A 19849-nucleotide genomic window follows, 5' to 3' on the forward strand; every position below is an offset into this window, starting at 1 on the left:
TGGTGACACTGCATGAAACTAAGGCAAGTGTTCTGCCTAAAACCATGTCTTCTTCCTCCCATGTCTGAACCCTTCCAGTGACCTATAGTCTTGCCACACTGGTGGCTCGTACGAGTGCAAGAGAAGGAACAGCAAGAAACTGCTAGGGAGGGGGAACTGGGGAGAATAGCGTGATCCTCCCAAGCGCTACGTCCCCCTGGTGAAACTCCTCGCTGTCAGGTGAAAAGAAGCGGCTGGTGACTCCACATGTATGGGAGGAGGCATGTGGTAGTCTGCAGCCCTCCCCGGATCAGCAGAGGGGGTGGAGCAGCGACCGGGACGGCTCGGAAGAGTGGGGTAATTGGCCAACCAAGCACAATTGGGCAGGAAAAGAAAGAAAGAGTCTTATTGCCTCTGGTTAGGCAAGTCATGTCACCTGCCCAACCAGAGGTAAAATGGTGGTAGCACAGATTTCAGGTTACAGTGGTTGAAGCCCCCCATCACAACTGAAACGGCTTCAGGGTGCAAGTTCTCCCGCCGGCTAATGGCTCCATACGGTTCGTCCAGTGCCACTGCGGCAGTAGCTTATGGCGCTATGTAGACGGCAGTCAACACGCAAGGGAATTCAATTCCCCTGGGAGACAGAACGGTCTGCACCTTAGTGTTAGTTGTTCCAACCCTGGTAAACCGGACTGAGAGACTATTTCCACGTCCGTGCACCATGAATTGTTAACAAGGAATCATACACCACCTCCTTTTACCTTACCGGTAGTCATCGTGGATCAGTGCATGTGGTGCACAGCAAAAAACCCAGCCCTCCAGTTGTGTCGCCCTATCACGTGTATTAGAGCCCAGTCAAGTCTCTGTAAGGCAGAACCTTCACGTCCCTTTGAGAGCTTATTGGGCAATGAAGTTCATCCAGCTTGTTGTTGAGGGACTGGACGTTAGACAGCGGTATGCTTGGGATCGGGAGGCCGGGTAGGATGCCATCGTAGCCTCACCGGGACGCCGCCTCATTTACCTCACCTCCGACAGCACTGGCTGCGGCCATTACTCCATGGTGGCACCTGTTTGTTATAAGTAATCTCTCTCAGTAAGCCCTGCGGCTTTCAGCCGTTGGGAACATCTAATCTTATGTCCAGTAACGTCTGGCGATCATAGGTAATTGTGCAAAATGCATTTTGTGCAACAAAAAGTGACATATAACCCAAAAACAAACTACAAAGTAAGAGTAGCTCCTAGCGAGTTGCCATCTTCGATCTCGTCACGTGATGTAAGCCTGGCCACTGGCGACAGGAGTGTCCATTAATGGAGGTAGGCCAGGCGATCCGGGTTCTTGGCCCATCAGCTCCTTCGCCCAGTCCAGATGGGAGATACGGCATACCGGGCGTATGCAAGGGGGCCATATATCAGGCATTGGTGGACACAGGCTCCATGCAGATGCTGATCCACTAAAGCCTGGTTCAGCCCAGGGCATTGGTACAGGCATCAGTGGTAAAAATTCGGTATGTCCAACGGGATGTTCACTGGTGGCCATAAAAATAAGGTATGGGAGGAATAAAGTCTGGGCTGCAGCAAGTTAGTTTCCACCTGTCGCAGCCCCTTTTATTTGGCTCGCGTGACAGCCAGGGCGGTGTGAGTGGTGCACGGTGTTAAGTGGTGACGCAAGCTCATCCGAGTCAGGCGAGGGGGAGTCGAGCATGGCTGCAATGGTCCGCCGAGCGGAGGACTTCACCACAGAGCAGACTCGGGATGACACACTGCGTTCCGCCTTTGACTGTGTGATGGCCATTGACGGTCGACATGTGCACCCGAGCGCCGCGCTATCGCCACCGTACTTTGCCCTTATTTAGAGACCAGTCAAACTGCACAAAGAACCACACAATTGTTAGTCCCGAAGGGCAGCCGGGAGCTGCTCTTCCAGGCTGCCCATCACAACCCCATTGGAGGTCACCTGGGTTGCAATAAAACACTCGACCAAATAATGGCTCGAGCGTACTGGCCGGGCATTCACAGCCATGCGTCTTGCTGGGAATTGTTGGTAAACCTGCCATCCACCCCAAAGTGCCACGGGCCCTTTACCATTGATTGAGGTTCCATTTGAGCGTGTTGGCATGGATCTTGTGAGGCCATGAGATGGCGCTGCACGGGGAACTCGCTTTGAGTTAGTCGGTGGATTACGCAACGAACTACCCCGAAGCCATGCCACTGGGCACATCTCGGCTAAAAGCCTTGTGCAGGCACGGTGTCATGTGATTTCCCGCGTCAGAATCCGACAGACCACGGCACATCGTTTATGTCACGCGCACTACACGAGTTTGACAAGTTATTGGGTATAAAATCAAAATGCATGAGTGTGTACCGCCCCCAAACAGACGGGCTCATGGAGAGATTCAATAAAACACCAAAAACAGGATTTGTAAGTTTGTGTACGAGGATAGCTGCAGTTGGGGAGTAGGGCTGCACGATTATGGCCAAAATGATAATGACGATTATTTTGATCAATGTTGACGTCACGATTATTCATTGATTTTAGGGACAAAGTATTTTTACTGGGGCACCCGGGTGGCATGGCGGTCTATTTCGTTGCTTACCAACATGGGGAAGGCGGTTCAAATCCCCATGTTACCACCGGCTTGGTCGGGCATCCCTACAGACACAGTAGGTTGTTTGCATATGACGTCACGAACTACAGATGGAGGGCAGGAAGTGATTTTCTACATAGGAAGCGCTGTCACAAACGGTCGAAAAGTCTATGTTTGGCGTCATTAACTGAGAAACCACGAGGAGTTTTTATTTAGTACCAAAAGTTGTTGTTCATGAGGGGGTAAAAAATGGAAGAAATTGACCGAAAATGCCAGAAAAAAGGGCTTGCGAACCGTCGCCTGCGGTCGGGAGGAGCGGAGTGGGGTAACACAGGTGTGTGCCGTGACCACTTCATCAAAAAAGATCTCTCTTCATAATATAAGGCTCATGTCCAACATGTCTTACTTCCTGTTTATACCTTCCTCTCATGCTATCGTCTAAACTAGCACAGTTCGGGCTAGCTCCATCTCGTCCATTCTGCTTTTCACTTCCTGCCCTCCGTCCGAATCTCGCGCGTCATCAGAATCACATGACTGCAAACAAGCTATTGGCCGTGTCTGTGGGAGGGAAGCCAGATGTGGGGATGTGTCCTGGTTGCTGCACTAGCACCTCCTCTGGTCGGTCAGGGTGCCTGTTCGGGGGGCGGGGGGGAACCGGGGGGAGTAACTTGATCCTCCCGCATACTACGTCCCCCAGGTGAAACTCCTCCTGTCAGGTGAAAAGAAGCGGCTGGCGACTCCACATGTATCGGAGGAGACGTGGTAGTCTGCTGCCCTCCCCAGATCGGCAGGGGGGGTGGAGCAGCGACCGGGACGGCTCAGAAAAGTGGGGTAATTGGCCAGATACAATTAGGGAGCAAAAAGGGGGGAGGGGGTTTATTGAACTTTAACATCTAAATAGTAAACAGAGCACTGCTTTAACTTCCATGTTGTGCTCCATGGTTCTATCACCAGAACTCCCTCCATAGGTCACATCACTCCTGTTCTTCAGCAGCTCCCCTGGCTCCCTGTTTAAATACCATACTGACTTCAAGATCCTGCTCCTCACCTTTAAGGCCCTTAATGACCTAGCTCCTTCATATCTCTCTGAACTCCTTCATATCCACACGCCCTCCCGCACTCTCACATCCTCTTCTGCTCTCCAACCCACTACACCATCGGCCCGCTGGACTACCATGGGGCCTAGAGCCTTCATGCCCCCCCCCCCCCGTCTATGGAACTCTCTCCCACAAGACCTTCACAGCATTGACTCTCTTCCAACCTTCACATCCCATCTCCAAACGCACCTTTTCACCCTGGCATATTCATCTGATCCACACTTCACTGGGTTTTGTGCAGATGATGATTTTATACTTACCTGTTGTGTTAACTTTTTATTGTCTACCCTGCTGTCTGACACAGTGCTACTGGTTTTTACTGTGTTCTGTAAGGTGTCCTTGAGTGCTCTGAAAGGTGCCCACAAATAAAATGTATTATTATTATTATTGTTATTATTATTATTATTACAGTCTTGCTTATCAACAAATCTTTGCATCAAAATAAGACGAGGTTCTTATTCACCTGAATTCAGTGCATCTCTTAGAAGCAGAATGTAAATAGATTTGTACCCAAAATAGGCTCACTAAAAACAAATATGCTCCCACATAATGCAACCAAATGAAAACAATTCAGGCCTGTGCAGAAAATACAATAATTTTAATATAATAATAAAGACAATAATGTTGGCAATAGTATAGTGTTTACAGGTTTTTGGCAAGTAAGACCAGCCTGTCAACATTGTCTGGCTTGAGAGAAGAGCGAAGATCGGTCACTACGTTTCCCCCAGTGCTAAAGACCCTCTCTGAAGGGGAGCTCATGGCCAGAATGCACAAGTACTTTCTTGCCAGTTTTGGGAGTTGTGGGTAGAGTCTCTGGTGTTCCCTCCACCAGTCCAGCAGGTCCTCCTCACTGTCAAGGTTGCCTAATTGTAGGTAGGACTGTAGCTCAGGGGCTATAGCTTGTTGTTCCTGCTGGGGTCTTGGTGTGGTTCCCTCAGCGGTCTTGAAGAAGCTCCCCAAGGTCTTCCTTTTCTTTGAAGTGGGTACATCCCCAGCAGCCGCAAGGCGGGGATCAGTTGGGCCCATCTCCTTGAAAAGAGTATGGTAAATAAAGTATGAATACCTAATCCAATCTAATGACACATATTTAGCATCCATATCCAGAAAGTAGATAACAGCACATTACAGCACTTCGTCTCATTCATTTATAATAAATTCTGTATCTGTATGTAATCACACTAATTACTACTACCTCGCCCGCAGGCGCAGTCCTCGCCATCTGAGAAGTCAGTATGGCTTGGATCAGTCCAACATTGTCCTCACTGATGTATCTCAGCTTGAACCGTGGCTCCAGAGCAGAGGCCATGTCAAGCAGTTCTTGTGTCAGAAGATCCTTGTATTTTTCATCCAGGGAGCTCAGGATTTTGGCGGCCATTTTAAATTGTTTGAAAAATAGTATTAAAGTTGTTAAACTGTTATGTTGGTGTCAGTTAGTTTCATAACAGACACACTAACATGTGTAATGCGTTAATATCTCAACGGGGTATTTATCTTGACGAGATATAGAGTTTCAAAACCGGCCGCCATTTTGACTGCCCGTGGTCGTTTGAGGTAGGCGTGAAATCCCGATCGTTCTCGTGTTAAATATGTTGCGTAATTAACACATTGTTGTTATTTGGATCAGATGCCAAGGAAGCCAGCTTGTCATAAAGATGGGGTCGTGGAAATCGTCTCATCCGGTAGGGAGGACGTAGTTAAAGGCCAGTGTACTATAGCACCCCCCCCCCAGAAAAGGTGTGGATACACCGAGTCAGCTACTCCACAACAGAATCCCGCCAAAGGCTTTTTTTAATATATATATATATATATATATATATATATATCTAGATATATATCTAGATATATATCTATATATATATATATGTGTGTGTGTGTGTTTGTAAAATGGAACAGGCCCAACACATGGGGAGTCCTGGGCTCCAACGATGATGGAGCGAGTGACAGCCCAGACGAGACTGATGTTCTCCCCTCAGTGCAGTGCAGGCAGACTAAGTAGGACCTGAACTTTGAACCGGCACTTTCTTCCAGAAGATGGACAGGAATCTGGGACGAGGAGCTCCTCTACAGTGCTAAATACTCAACTGAAAGACGGTACCACTCTATCACACCGTGCCACGTGGACTCGTGTCCTGAAGGAGGAGGTACAAATCCGGCCCAAAAGAGCGACACCAGTTGGGGACGATTCTGACAGCGATGGGGTTCAGAACTGTGTCCTTCCTTTAGCTGAATATTGGTTTATTTCTTACATAGTAAAAGAGCACAAATGTTTCTTTTAACGGCACAGACTGCCAGGCCGGTAGTTGGAGACCCCTGATTGAAGGGGAGGGAAAGATTTGGTTTCGGCCACGTTTCACATGACCCAGTCATGTCGAAACCAAGGTCAAGGATCAGCTCATTTATCCACGAGGGCGGTGTTTGGGGTAAAAGCCTGATGCTAGCAAGCACACTGCAGCCACAGCAAACCTTGATATGGAGTTCAGTGTGGACATGTGTGTGTGTGTGTACCAGCAGGCTTGTGCGTCCTCTCCGGCGGAGTGTTTCCCGTGGTGAGCGTGGAGGGCCCTCAGCTCGGCCCTCGTTGGGCCGCTAATGGACGGGACGTTATGCAGGACAACGCTTGTGCCCAGCCGCCACGTTCGGTGCCCGCCGCACCACAGACGGCTTCATTACTGGAGACGCTCTCCCACGCCCGCCGTCACGTCTGAAGTGAGACGAGGCCCTCTTACATGAAGGTCACTCGCTGGAGGCGTGCGCTTTACATTTGGCTGTTGTTCTCGTTGTTGGTGTTGTTGTTTTCTTCTGTAAAGCTTCAGCTGTCTGCACCACACCAGCCCGGAGCGTCGGCCGCTGTAACCAAGTCAGGCAGGGGATTGTTGATGATTTCTCGCTCTCCCCCGTTGATCAGGAAATCTTCAGGCAGATTCTGATCGAGAGCTGCTCATCCTGCTCTGCCCGGGAAATGATTGGTACATTTTTGTACGTCTTACTCACATCCCCGGACATCCAGCAGTCTTGTTAATGGGGGGGGGGGGGGGAGGTGACACATGAGGATCTGTTTCCAGGTCCTCCTCCACACCTCCGAGTCAGTCGTGTTGTACCACTTGGACCGCCGTCAGGCAGCAGGCCTCGGTGCTGGACTCTGAGAGGCTTGTTCATTTGGCTCAGGTCGGGTTCACAGCAGCAACTTACATCTGATTCCTTCCTGGAACGACTTTCTCGCACAAACCAACGACAGCGGACATCTTCTCGTGACGCTGTTGCGGTGTCACTCCATATAGTCACCATGTTCAGCGTGACATGATAACATGACGTCACCGGGTCCCCCAGCGTCCCCCGGCGTCCATCACCGCCGTCTTCGTGCACGCTCCGCCACAGCTACGTTCGGTCGTTCTTGTGCGTGATGTTGTGTTGTGAATGTGAGCGTGCGACTCCTTTCAGTCCACACGGTTCAGACACGAGTCGCCCACAGACACGATGAGCGAATCGAAACCTCGGAGTTGAGCGTTAAGGCTGGAGATATGAACATAGTCAAGTTTCAGCCCGAACCGAACCCCCATGCTAGACCCCCTTACTCATCAATGTAAGCTAGTTTAGCCCTTCTATTATGGGATGTGCAATCTATACACCCCCCCCCCGTAGATGTTAGGATGTGTTATGTTTTCTTACCCCCCCCCCCGTTTCTCCCCAATTGTTGCTGGCCAATCACCCCGCTCCCCGAGCCACCCCGGGCTCTGCTCCACCCACTCTGCCGGTCTGGGGAGGGCTGCAGGCTACCACACGCCTCCTCCCATACAGGTGGAGTCGCCAGCCGCTTCTCTTCACCTGACAGTGAGGAGTTTCACCAGGGGGGCGTAGCACATGGGAGGATCACGCTGTTCTCCCCGGTTCCCCCGCCCCCCTGAAAAGGCGCCCCGACCGACCAGAGGAGGCGCTAGTGCTGCGACCAGGACATACCCACACCCGGCTTCCCACCTGCAGACACAGCCAGTTGTGTCTGTAGGGATGCCCGACCAAGCCGGAGGTAACACGGGGATTCGAACCGGGATCCCCGTGTTGGTAGGCGACGGAGTAGACCGCCACGCCACCCGGACGCCCGGGATGTGTTAGGTTTTTGAGCGGGCTGTTTTCAGTCAGTGTGTATGTCGTAAGTGTGCAACACTTCAGGACTTGTTAAATCTCGTTGCTCTGCCTGGCAGCAGAAAGCAGCGCCCAGCGGTAAACCAGGTCCAGTTTGCCAGAGCCATCCGGCAGAGAGAGGCACCAGACGCTCTCAGAGAGCACGCCGTTCGCTGGGAAGAACGAAGTGGAAGGCATCGGAGGATTAGAGGACGGGGAGGACGCACGGCACAGGGTGTCTTTGTAGCCTACTGATGTCAGCCTTCCAGCTCAGAAAACACAAGACACTTTACTGGAGAGACTTGGCAGAGACCTGATCCGTCTCAGCGAGTCAGAAGTCCCAGAGAGGAACGAAAAAACATGTGGAAATGCTGATTTTTCCTTTTCAATGTTAACAAATACTGAGTCCAGTCTGACATAAACCAGCATGGGTGTACAAGTACACAAGGACAGAAGATGTCCCATCTGTATGTAATATTGTCTGCCATGTCCGCTGCTTTATTATTATTATTATTATTATTTTCATTCATTTCTTTGACTTACTCTATGCCACTAGATGGTGATATCGTAAAGCAGAGCCAGCAATGGCTACGCTACTATTCTACCGTAACCAAGGTTACGATCACGTCCCCACGTTACCGTCGCCGTAACATGGGTCGCTAACATATGGGCCAGAAATCTACATGAGGTTCGGCTGCAGAAGTGAGCTGGTCAACTCGGCTCAGTTCTGCATGACTTTCAGTGCAGACCCGCCGGGTTTTACACTACGTGCAACGTCATACCAACTCGGAAATAACGCACACCGTCAGTGTTAATACAAATCATTAACGTGAGGTAGTACGAGCCTCTCAGATTCATATCCACATTAGACGCCTTATCGAAATAGCCGTTTAAACCATTAGCATCATGAACTGACGTGCTAGTCCACTGAAAAGAACTTAAAAGAAGTTTCTGGACATCCTTACAGTGGCTCGAAACCTCCAAACATTGGCCCGTTAGTTACCTCCATCCGTCATTATCCATCCATCCATTAGCCATCCATTATCCATTCATCCATTATCCATCCATCCATTATCCATCCATTATCCATCCATCCATTCATTATCCATCCATCCATTATCCATCCAACCATTATCTGAGCCGCTTCTCCTGCTCTCAGGGTCGCGGGGATGCTGGAGCCTATCCCAGCAGTCATTGGGCGGCAGGTGGGAGACACCCTGGACAGGCCACCAGGCCATCACACAGGGCCGACACACACACACACACACACACACACACACACACACACACACACACACACACACACACACACACACACACACACACACACACACACACACATTCACACCTAGGGACAATGTAGTACGGCCGAGTCACCTGACCTACATGTCTTTGGACTGTGGGAGGAAACCGGAGCCCCCGGAGGAAACCCACACAGACACGGGGAAAACATGCAAACTCCACACAGAGGACGACCCGGGACGACCCCCAAGGTTGGACTACCCCGGGGCTCGAACCCAGGACCTTCTTGCTGTGAGGCGACCGCACTAACCGCTACGCCACCGTGGATCGGCAGAGGGGGTGGAGCAGCAACCAGGATGGCTCGGAAGAGTAATGTAATTGGCCGGATACAACTGGGGAGAAAAAATCCCCCCAAAAAAAAACAATTGATGGAGCTGCAAAGGGGCGGCACGGTGGCACAGTGGTTACTGCGGTCGCCTCACAGCAAGAAGGTCCTGGGTTCGAGCCCCGGGGTGGTCCAACCTTGGGGGTCGTCCCGGGTCGTCCTCTGTGTGGAGTTTGCATGCTCTCCCCATGTCTGCGTGGGTTTCCTCCCACAGTCCAAAGACGTGTCGGTCAGGTGAATCGGCTGTACTACATTGCCCCTAGGTGTGAATGTGTGTGTGTGTGTGTATGTATGTCGGCCCTGTGTGATGGCCTGGCGGCCTGTCCAGGTTGTCTCCCCACCTGCCGCCCAATGACTGCTGGGATAGGCTCCAGCATCCCCGCCACCCTGAGAGCAGGATAAGCTGTTAAGACGATGGAAGGATGGATGGATGGACGGATGGACCATGGATGGATGGACCATGGATGGATGGATGGATGGATGGAGCTGCAAAGTAAAGAGGGATGCACAATAAGAGGCCCCATGGTCCTCCTGTTCAGCCCTCACCATGTTTGTTTTTTGTTTTTTTACATAAACCTGGGCTCCCACATGATCATTCAGACCGGGGAGGCTGCTTGCAAATTTCCCTTACGTGTTCAGCGTAGCGAGGCGATGACTTAAGGGGTGATTCGTATTCCTTCACCAAGTTGCCGACTGCTCAGTGCAGCACGCTATCCTCCCTCGGTGTCCTCGTGCGGTTTAAGCCGGTGCCTTTCCACATGAATATTTCATCCTGAAGATTTCCAGAGGGCCGGTTCGAGAGTTGGGCTTTCTTCTATTCTGGGAGAGCTTGGTGCTTGTGTGTTTTAGGGGAATTTGTTCCCCGTTCGGCTTCTTGTTTTGGGCTCCGTTGCAAGCCAGACAGAGTATTGAAGAGAGTGTTTTGTTCTTTCTTTTTTAACCCCCCCCCCACTTGTATCCGGCCAGTTACCCCACTCTTCTGAGCCGTCCCGGTCTCTGCTCCACCCCCTCTGCCGATCCGGGGAGGGCTGCAGACTACCACATGCCTCCTCCCATACAGGTGGAGTCGCCAGCCGCTTCTTTTCACCTGACAGTGAGGAGTTTCACCAGGGGGGTGTAGCACGTGGGAGGATCATGCTATTCCCCCCTCCCCCCTGAACAGGCGCCCCAACCGACCAGAGGAGGCGCTAGTGCAGCGACCAGGACACATATCCACATCCGGCTTCCCACCCACAGACATGGTCAATAATGTCTGTATGGACGCCCGACCAAGCCGGAGGTAACACGGGGATTCGAACCACCGATCCCCGTGTTGGTAGGCAGTGGAATAGACCGCCACGCCACCCGGACACCCTTGTTTTGTTCTTTCTCAAAGAGAAAGCTGAGCCCGGGAAAAACTACTGACATTTCCACCCACAGCAAAGAGAGCGAGGGTCCACTGGGTCGAGGTAGAACCCTACCAAGCACCCCCAATTCTGAAGACCAGAATGTGACCAAGTCTCAATACAGGAGACTGCCTTTCATCCTCTCTAGTCTTCCTCGGAGGTAAACAGCAACTCGTGGGTATCGATGGGCGAGCAGCTGTGCCAGTAGCTTGACATCTAAGGTCAGAGGGTCAGCATGTGTCCGTTCATGTCACCCGAACTAGAAATCCAGTTCTCAGCCTTGTTATTCTATTGTGCAGCTTCGACTCGAATTAACTTTCATCATAATCCATTCAGTCTCAGATGAACCACACGGGGGCGTCCGGGTAGCGCGGCGGTCTATCCCGTTGCCTACCAACACGGGGATCGCCGGTTCGAATCCCCGCGTTACCTCCGGCTTGGTCGGGCGTCCCTACAGACACAATTGGCCGTGTCTGCGGGTGGGAAGCCGGATGTGGGTATGTGTCCTGGTCGCTGCACTGGCGCCTCCTCTGGTCGGTCGGGACGCCTGTTCAGTTGGGAAGGGGGGACTGGGGGGAACAGCGTGATCCTTCCACGCGCTACGTCCCCCCGGTGAAACTCCCCTCTGTCAGGTGAAAGGACGCGGCTGGTGACTCCACATGTATGGGAGGAGGCATGTGGTAGTCTGCAGCCCTCCCTGGACCAGCAGAGGGGGGTGGAGCAGAGACCGGGACGGCTCGGAAGAGCGGGGCGATTGGCCAACCGAGCACAACTGGGGAGAAAAGGGGAGAAAACTCAGAAAACAAGAGTGAACGACATGAGCTGCGTGTTGGATTGGCGTCCGTGGCATCCATAGCGTCTCCGTCCCAGCCTGGCAGCCTGGCCGGTCTGGCAGATGGCTGCCGGCCCGTAGACCTGACGATCTACGGCCCTCTGTCTCCATGTTTTCCTAACTCTCCTGACCTCTTTTTAGCAGAAGACGGGAGGATAAAAGCAGTAACCATGGGGAACAATCCAGAGCTGTCCAGCCTGGGGTCTGTAATTACATACTATACACAGGATCATCTTCTGGAAGAAAGAGGAGACGCAGAAGTCCTTAGAAGCAACCAAGCAGTCACGCACAGGTTCCCCACATAGAAAAGATTTGCTTTCATGTGCCCCCCCCCCCCACATGCCCTCAATCATTACCTCCTCCTCCAATCTGGAAATCCTTGTGCCGTCCAGGGAGCCCTCGTGTTCAGAAGGCGTACCCTGCTGCTCCCATAGCAGGAGACCCCCGGCGTCCTCGTGAGCTCTGGGAGGCCGTCGCCCTCCAAGCCTCCATTTTTCTTTCCAAAGTAGAGGAGGAGGACGAGGAGGAGGAGGAGGAGGAACTTAAACCCACCGTTGAAACTTGGTTCACCTTCCCTGTGATTTACACTGCCTCCTTGGAATTTGTTCGCTTCATAGTGCCATAAAAAATTCCCACAATGCAACAGAAAATGGAGCATCCCGATGAGTTTACACTGTGCTAAAAGCGTCACAAAGCACCGCGACGGGATGAGAAGAAGCCATAAAGTGATGTAGCGGTGGTGTCCGAAATCTCCGTTTTTCCTCCCTGTAGAGCGCATGGCTGAGTTTCGCGAGTAGGGGACGGAGAACGAGGGAATGATCCCAGACACGGCTTCAGTCCATATGACAGCTAACACAGCCTCCGGCTTTCACCACATTCCAAGTGCATCCAAGAGCACCTTAAGAATTCAGTGAGGAAACTCCAGACATTTTCGGGTGTCCGGGCGGCGTGGCGGTCTATTCTGTTGCCTACCAACACGGGGGGTCTCCGGTTGCCTCCGGCTCGGTCGGGCGTCCCTACAGACACAACTGGCCGTGTCTGTGGGTGGGAAGCTGGATTTGGTTATGTGTACTGGTCGCTGCTCTAGCGCCTCCTCTGGTCAGTCGGGGCGCCCGTTCAGGGGGGAAGGGGAACTGGGGGGGAATAGCGTGATCCTCCCACGCGCTACGTCCCCCCGGTGAAACTCCTCACTGTCAGGTGAAAAGAAGCGGGTGGTGACTCCACATGTATGGGAGGAGGCACGTGGTAAGTCTGCAGCCCTCCCCGGACCGGCAGAGGGGGTGGAGCAGAGACCGGGTCAGCTCAGCTCGGAAGAGTGGGGTAATTGGCTGAGTACAATTAGGGGGGGGAAGGAGGGGGGGAATCCACAAAAAAAAAAAGAAAATCCAGACACTTGGCAGACCTGAACCACATAACTAACTCAGTAGGTCAGTCCCTGGCTTAGACATGGAGCGGCCTGCTCTCGCGGGGGAATTATTATAATGATAATAGGGTAACACTTTAGTATGGGGAACATAAAAAAAACTTAATTACTAGTGAATTAGTAATGATCAAGATGTCACTTTAGTATGGGGAACATATGCTAAGTAACAAAAACTTAATTACTAGTGAATTAGTAATGATCAAGATGTCACTTTAGTATGGGGAACATATTCTAAGTAACAAAAACTTAATGACTAGTGAATTAGTAATGATCAAGATATCACTTTAGTATGGGGAACATATTCTAAGTAACAAAAACTTAATTACTAGTGAGTTAGTAATGATCAAGATATCACTTTAGTATGGGGAACGTAAAAAAACTCAATTACTAGTGAATTAGTAATGATCAAGATGTCACTTAAGTATGGGGAACATATTCTAAGTAACAAAAACTTAATTGACACTAATTTAACACTATGAACACTTGTAGTGTTGTGTGTTGTTATGTAAGAACAGAGCATATTCATTAAGTGTTAGTAAGGGAGAATAACTCTTCTTGTGGTACTACCACCTTATAAAGGCCATACTAAGCAAAGCATATTGAGGTGGTACTACTAATAAGCAATACTTCTGAGGTTATAGAGGGAAAACTCAGTTCATGGCTTACTGGTTGTATAATAAGGCCATGCAGAATAAGGCATTAATGAGTAGGTAATAATGACCAATTAAGAGCCAATATGTTGCTAATTTGCATGCTAATAAGCACCTAATTAATGGCGACTACGTTCCCCATACTAAAGTGTTACCGATAATAGTATTATAACTTGGACTTTCACATGCCGTGACCCACCTGTGTAGACACGTTTTGGCCCCAGCAAATATAAATCAGCAATAAATTCTCGTGACCTGTCAAAAAGCGAGATAATTACGAACGCTGTCTGTATCGATGGTCAGTGCAGGACTCCCCTCACCAGCCTTCACTGGCGTCCTGCTACTGAATGCAATAAAATCTTTGTTTTGCTCGCATTGACTCAAAGTATGAAAGGTCATGTTTTCACAAAAAGAAAATGTCTAAAAACAACATGGTTTTTTTTGCGGACGCCCCACAGCCCTCCTGGCCCCCTGTCGCAACCCCCTTGTGAACCCTGATTCATAGTTTGATACCCGCTGGTCCGGGGGTTATTTCCTTCTCTTTCTTTCCCACATTGCCTTCACACCAATGGTGGATATTCCCCTGGAACTTCCCTCCCTCATGTTCACATCCCCTGTGATAAATCTGTCATCTATTCGCCGCTGTTACAGAGGTTTTCCTCGCCCTCTCTGGCCCAAACCGCTTTGTGGTTTTCCTGTAAAAGCGTTCCGCTCATTAGAGAGCTGTGATTGGCGTTGACCTGGCTGTGTGGAATCCATAGTTTATCACCTCAAGTGGCCTTCATTTGGCTCACTGTGCATCGGGGACTAAGAGGAACGGTGGAGGGACAGGGTTGGCCGAGGATCTGTGACCCATAGGGGAAGCTACAGAGCCACACTTTATAAAGTCGCTCCCTTTACATTTAGGCTAATCACAGCTGAATAAACACACCGCCTGGCTCCCAAGTTCCTCACCTCACATTCCTCAACAGGGAGAAGTGAAGAACATGGAGGCTTCAAGTCGCACTGGAAAGATAAGAGACTCTTAATGAGTTCAGTTCTACACCAGTAACCTTTATGCTAGTCGTCAACCGGCGTTATAACTCACGGTGGAAAGTTCAGCAGTAGCGCTGCAGGGTGGCCCAGTGGTCAGCACTGTTGCCTCACAGCAAGAAGGCCCCGGGTTCGAACCTCGGGCCACCCCAGGTCCTTTCTGTGTGGAGTTTGCATGTTCTCCCCGTGTCTGCGTGGGTTTCCTCCGGGTGCTCCGGTTTCCTCCCACCATCAAAAAGACATGCATGTTAGGGTTAATGCTCCTGCCTTTGCCCCTGAGCAAGGCAGTGAAAAGAAGACCTGGAGGTGGTCCCCGGGCGCTGCAGCTGCCCACTGCTCCTACACAATAGGATGGTTACATGCAGAGGACACATTCACTGTAAGAATGACAGATGACAAAAGAAAGTAGCTTTCTTCTAATAGCAGTTGTTGAAGGTGGTCGGCTGATTTTCTTGCCGTATCCCATGGCGTAGGTTTGAAAACTGGGAAAACTTCAAAACTGACCACTAACAATTCATTCGTAATGACTGACTCCATCATTCCATCCACCGTTTTCACCAACTCACCCTGTAGTTGCTGTGTGTCTGCTGGTAGCAGAAATCAGTATGTCCGGTTCCGAGACTGCCAGGGACTTGGTGTTGGTTGGCAGACCAGGGCGCTGAGTTTGCGTGGGCCCCTGGCACCCTGTGTTGCTCCTGAACCTGCTTCCTTCCTATATTTTGGACTTCAGCGCTGCTTGTTCAGCAGACTTGGACTAAAACAGAGCCACCACAGTTCAGCCCAAACACACATCTGAATGAGACGTTTCACCATTTATCTACACAAGTTCCCTTCAGTGAGTAGAAAGTTCCAGAGTTGACACGTTGGTTGTGCCTTTTTTCACAACGTCATACCAAAACATCAGTTTGCTTTTGGGTTGTACAAAGGCAAAACTGAGATATTATACCCTGATTGGCTCTGACCCCACCATGTCTGAGTCTCAACTTTAGACTGACTACCCATCATAATTTGTCGAAGGATGGAGACTTTTCTCTCGAGGGCTTTGCGTCAGCACAAATAACTGAATATCTACATTTCTAGTGTATCTCTTTAGTAGGAATGAAGCCCTAACCCTGGTATTCCACTCTGATGGAGTTAAGCTCCATACTTATTTTCTGTCTCTCTCCCACAGACACACCTTCTGGCAATACCGCAAGGAGAACCCCAAGACCAAGGTAGGAGAACCTCCTCCAGACGGCCTACCGGGCTTCAACAGTGGAGTAATGTTGTTGGACCTGGGGGCCATGAGAACCTCAGCCCTCTACAACCAGCTGCTGGAGCCTGGCAATGTGGCCAAACTGGCTGACCAGTACCGCTTCAGGGGCCACCTCGGGGACCAGGACTTCTTCACGATGATTGGGATGGAGCACCCTGAACTGTTCCACGCCCTGGCCTGCGGCTGGAACCGCCAGCTGTGCACGTGGTGGAGAGAGCATGGCTACGGCGACGTGTTTCAGTTGTACTACCGCTGCGAGGGACCAGTATACATCTACCATGGGAACTGTAACACCCCCATACCCGACGATTAGCTTATGGGGCCCTCGACTGTCTGCAGGGCCAAATAGCGGTCCAGGAAGCACTTAAGTCTTGTCTGAGGAAATTCACTGAAAATGTGAGGGTTGTTTTCAGTTAAAGAACGTTTACATTACTGGGCCACTTGTTTTTTTTCTTTGGATTTTTACCCCAATTGTATCCGGCCAATTACCCCCCTATTCCGAGCCGTCCCGGTCACTGCTCCACCCCCTCTGCTGATCCGGGGAGGGCTGCAGACTACCACATGCCTCATCCCATACAGGTGGAGTCGCCAGCCGCTTCCTTTCACCTGACAGTGAGGAGTTTCACCAGGGGGACGTAGCACGTGGGAGGATCACGCTATTCCCCCCAGTTCCCCCTCCCCCTGAACAGGCGCCCCGACCGACCAGAGGAGGCGCCAGTGCAGCGACCAGGACACACACCCACATCCGGCTTCCAACCCGCAGACACGGCCAATTGTCTCTGTAGGGACGGCCGACCAAGCCGGAGGTAACACGGGGACTCGAACCGGAGATCCTCGTGTCGGTAGGCAACGGAATAGACCGCCATGCTACCCGGTCGCCCCATACCGGACCACTTTGACTGCAGACTGCACCCACTGCTGGTTAGGAGGGTGACTGATTCTGAGCCATTCACATGCAGCAGTGGCCAGAACAGACAGCACAGTACTAACAAACAGGTTTCCCAAGTTGTTACACAACAAGGCTGCCACTCAGTTTTGCTTTGTTATTTCTTCTGTTTAGAGTACGCTGACAATGGGCGATACAAATAAAATGGACTTGACTTGCTTTGGCACTAGAATCCAAAAGAGCCGCGAGAGGGGCTATTTTCCATCGTCTAGTTCTTTGGAAAAACTCTTCCCCGTAATAATCGAAATATTCCTCGTTGTGAATCAGTGGCGACGGAGAATGTCCGTCAGCCGCTACAACACACAGAGTCCCCGTGGAGTCTACACTCTCTTTCACCCACCCCCAACCCCACACTGCACTTCACCTGCTGAGGGTTAATCCGGGGCCACCACCCCTCCCGCGGGGAGGAGGCAAGTGAGGGAGGGTGGGATGGGGGGGGGGGGTGGGGGGGCTTTTGTCACCCGCTGCTGGATTCCACTTCAGCGGACCATGCGGGTGCCAGCTCTGACACACTGGCCCGGTTGTGCTCCAGTCCACCTTTTCTGTGTGTGGGAGGAGGAAGACGAGAGATGGCATCTGGTTGGTGGAAGTGGTGGGGTTACAGTCACAGTCTACACTCACAGCTCAGACCAGACTGAAGACACACACTTGCGTACTTATATACACACACACACACACACACACGTGCAGCCAGGGCAAAGGCGGGCTTCAGAGAGGGGCAGTCGGCCAGGAGCGTGACAGCAGTCGCTGACCCACTTTCTGAGTTTCCTGGCTGTGCTCGCTGAACTGACAAGTCCCATTTCTAAGACACGTTAGTGCTCAATATTCATCAGCTGGTGGTTGGGGAAATTGTTCTGAGGTGGTGAATGTGCACACACACACACACACACACAATGGGAATGGGGCTCCTGGAGGCCCTCTACTATCAGAGGAATCTCGGAGGAGCACCGTCAATGGTTTGTAATAGGCAATTATTTCAAATCGCCACACTTCCCTTTGAATTGCGATCTGACCTATATTTTTTTTTAATCCCTCCTTTTTCAGAGAAGGAAAAAGCACGAGACTCTGTGTTGAGGTTGTCACCGTGAAACGAAACTGCAAACTCATAGAAACGTTTTCGTCACAGTGAGTACGGGCGGTCGAGGAGGGCGAAGCCTGTGGGTTTTCAGTTAACGGGTGTATTTTTCATTCCCCGGCGTGCCGCTGTCTCCTTCCATGTACACACACACACACACACACGTCCTCTGTGATTGTGTTTCTTGTTTATACGGTAAATCGCTAATCTGCAAACATTCACACTGTGATCGAGTCAGTCATCATAGCAGCCAGATGAGGAAGAGGGAGGCAGGTAGTGTCGAGTGTGAGGAAGTGAAGGTGTCGTGTGTAACCAGCAGATATGACAGAACAAGCTGGTAGAAGACCGTTACCAGCAGATAGTACTACATCCATAAGTACAACTCAGGTTCCACCAGGTTTTATTGGTTGATTGTGACGCAACAGCCCTGCTGACTCGCATTCATTTGGAATGAAGCTCGGCCCACACCGACACCTACACAGGACACACTGTTCAAAGTAAAAACACAATCTTCAGGGCTGTCACTTTAACCAGATATATATATATGTATATATATATATATATATATATATATATATATATATATATATATATATAACACATTATCAGTGTACTTCATTCAGGTTCCGTTGTGTTATTATTCAGTACTCGCCTGGATGGTGCAGACAATGGGCTTGCGACAGACAACTTTAGTCCGACTGTTGGGAAACATTTGCAGTTAATGACTAGCGAGTGAAACAGGCTCTCCCTAAATGGCTTGCTACCGAATTACCCTTGAGCAAAGCTCTCTAAACCGTTAGCTCCTGTGGAGTTGTTTAAATGCCACTATTTGAACAGTGACCTTTCACCTCTGGACTGTTTGACCTCACCGTACGTCCGGTTTTGTGTTCTGCCTGGTATGCGGCCATTTAATCAGAGGTTTGAAACTCAGCACATCTGGTGAATACGACAAATTTACATGGCAGGAAGTAATGGCAAAACTTGTGTACGTGTGTGTGTGTGTGGGGGGGGGGGGGGTCCTCAAAAAAGTAGTTGAGAACCACTGAAATCGAAGACTGGGTTTCCTGGGAATGTGTATCCGATGTGAATGGGGGCGTCGGAAAAAGCAATAAGCTGATAACCAGTGAATATTTTCCGTGACCCCAGAGCTGGCGCTGTACTCCAGGTCTTGAAGGAATAAGAAGGGTCCTCCGTCTGAGATGGTTTGACTCACCTCGCAACATATCCGTAGGTGCTCATTAGTCTCTAGGCTGTAGGAGTTGGATCTGTTTGAGCTGTCTCACTGTGAAAATCCTATCCACAGCACTCCTGTTCCCCCTGAAAGCGCAATGGGCCTCTGGCAGCAGATGTTCTGTCGAGTGCGTCGCCAGGCTGCGGACCGAGCAAGACCGTTGCTAGGGCCTAGCCTGCAACAGCTAGCAGGGGTATGCCGTGACTCCTGGCGCGGAGGGACTTGTCACCCCTGTTTTTGTACAGGCTGACTTCTTTGGTTTTTGGATGTTTCCCCCTTTTTTCTCCCCAACTGTATCCGGCCAATCACCCCACTCTTCCGAGCCATCCCGGTCACTGCTCCACCCCCTCTGCCGAGCCGGGGAGGGCTGCAGACTACCACATGCCTCCTCTGATACATGTGGAGTCGCCAGCCGCTTCTTTCCGCCTGACAGTGAGGAGTTTCGCCAGAGGGACGTAGCACGCGGGAGATCACGCTATTCCCCCCAGTTCCCCCTTCTCCCTGAACAGGCACCCCGACTGACCAGAGGAGGCGCCAGTGCAGCGACCAGGACACACCTACATCCAGTTTCCCCCCCTACAGACACGGCCAATTGAGGTAACACGAGGATTCGAAC

General features: G+C 51.0%; 1 protein-coding gene across 1 annotated transcript in view; it reads left to right on the forward strand.

Moving 5' to 3' along the window:
* Window positions 1–17305, forward strand: part of xxylt1 (xyloside xylosyltransferase 1) — a 62750-nt gene extending 45445 nt beyond the window's left edge. The window contains exon 5 of the mRNA XM_056277604.1: window positions 15898–17305. Within this exon, the coding sequence (XP_056133579.1) occupies window positions 15898–16294 (397 nt within the window). The 3' untranslated portion in view covers window positions 16295–17305. The remainder of the gene's footprint in view (window positions 1–15897) is intronic.
* Window positions 17306–19849: the final 2544 nt, after the last annotated feature.

Source organism: Lampris incognitus, chromosome 3 (assembly GCF_029633865.1).
Source record: "Lampris incognitus isolate fLamInc1 chromosome 3, fLamInc1.hap2, whole genome shotgun sequence".
In the NCBI taxonomy this organism is placed as follows: domain Eukaryota; kingdom Metazoa; phylum Chordata; class Actinopteri; order Lampriformes; family Lampridae; genus Lampris; species Lampris incognitus.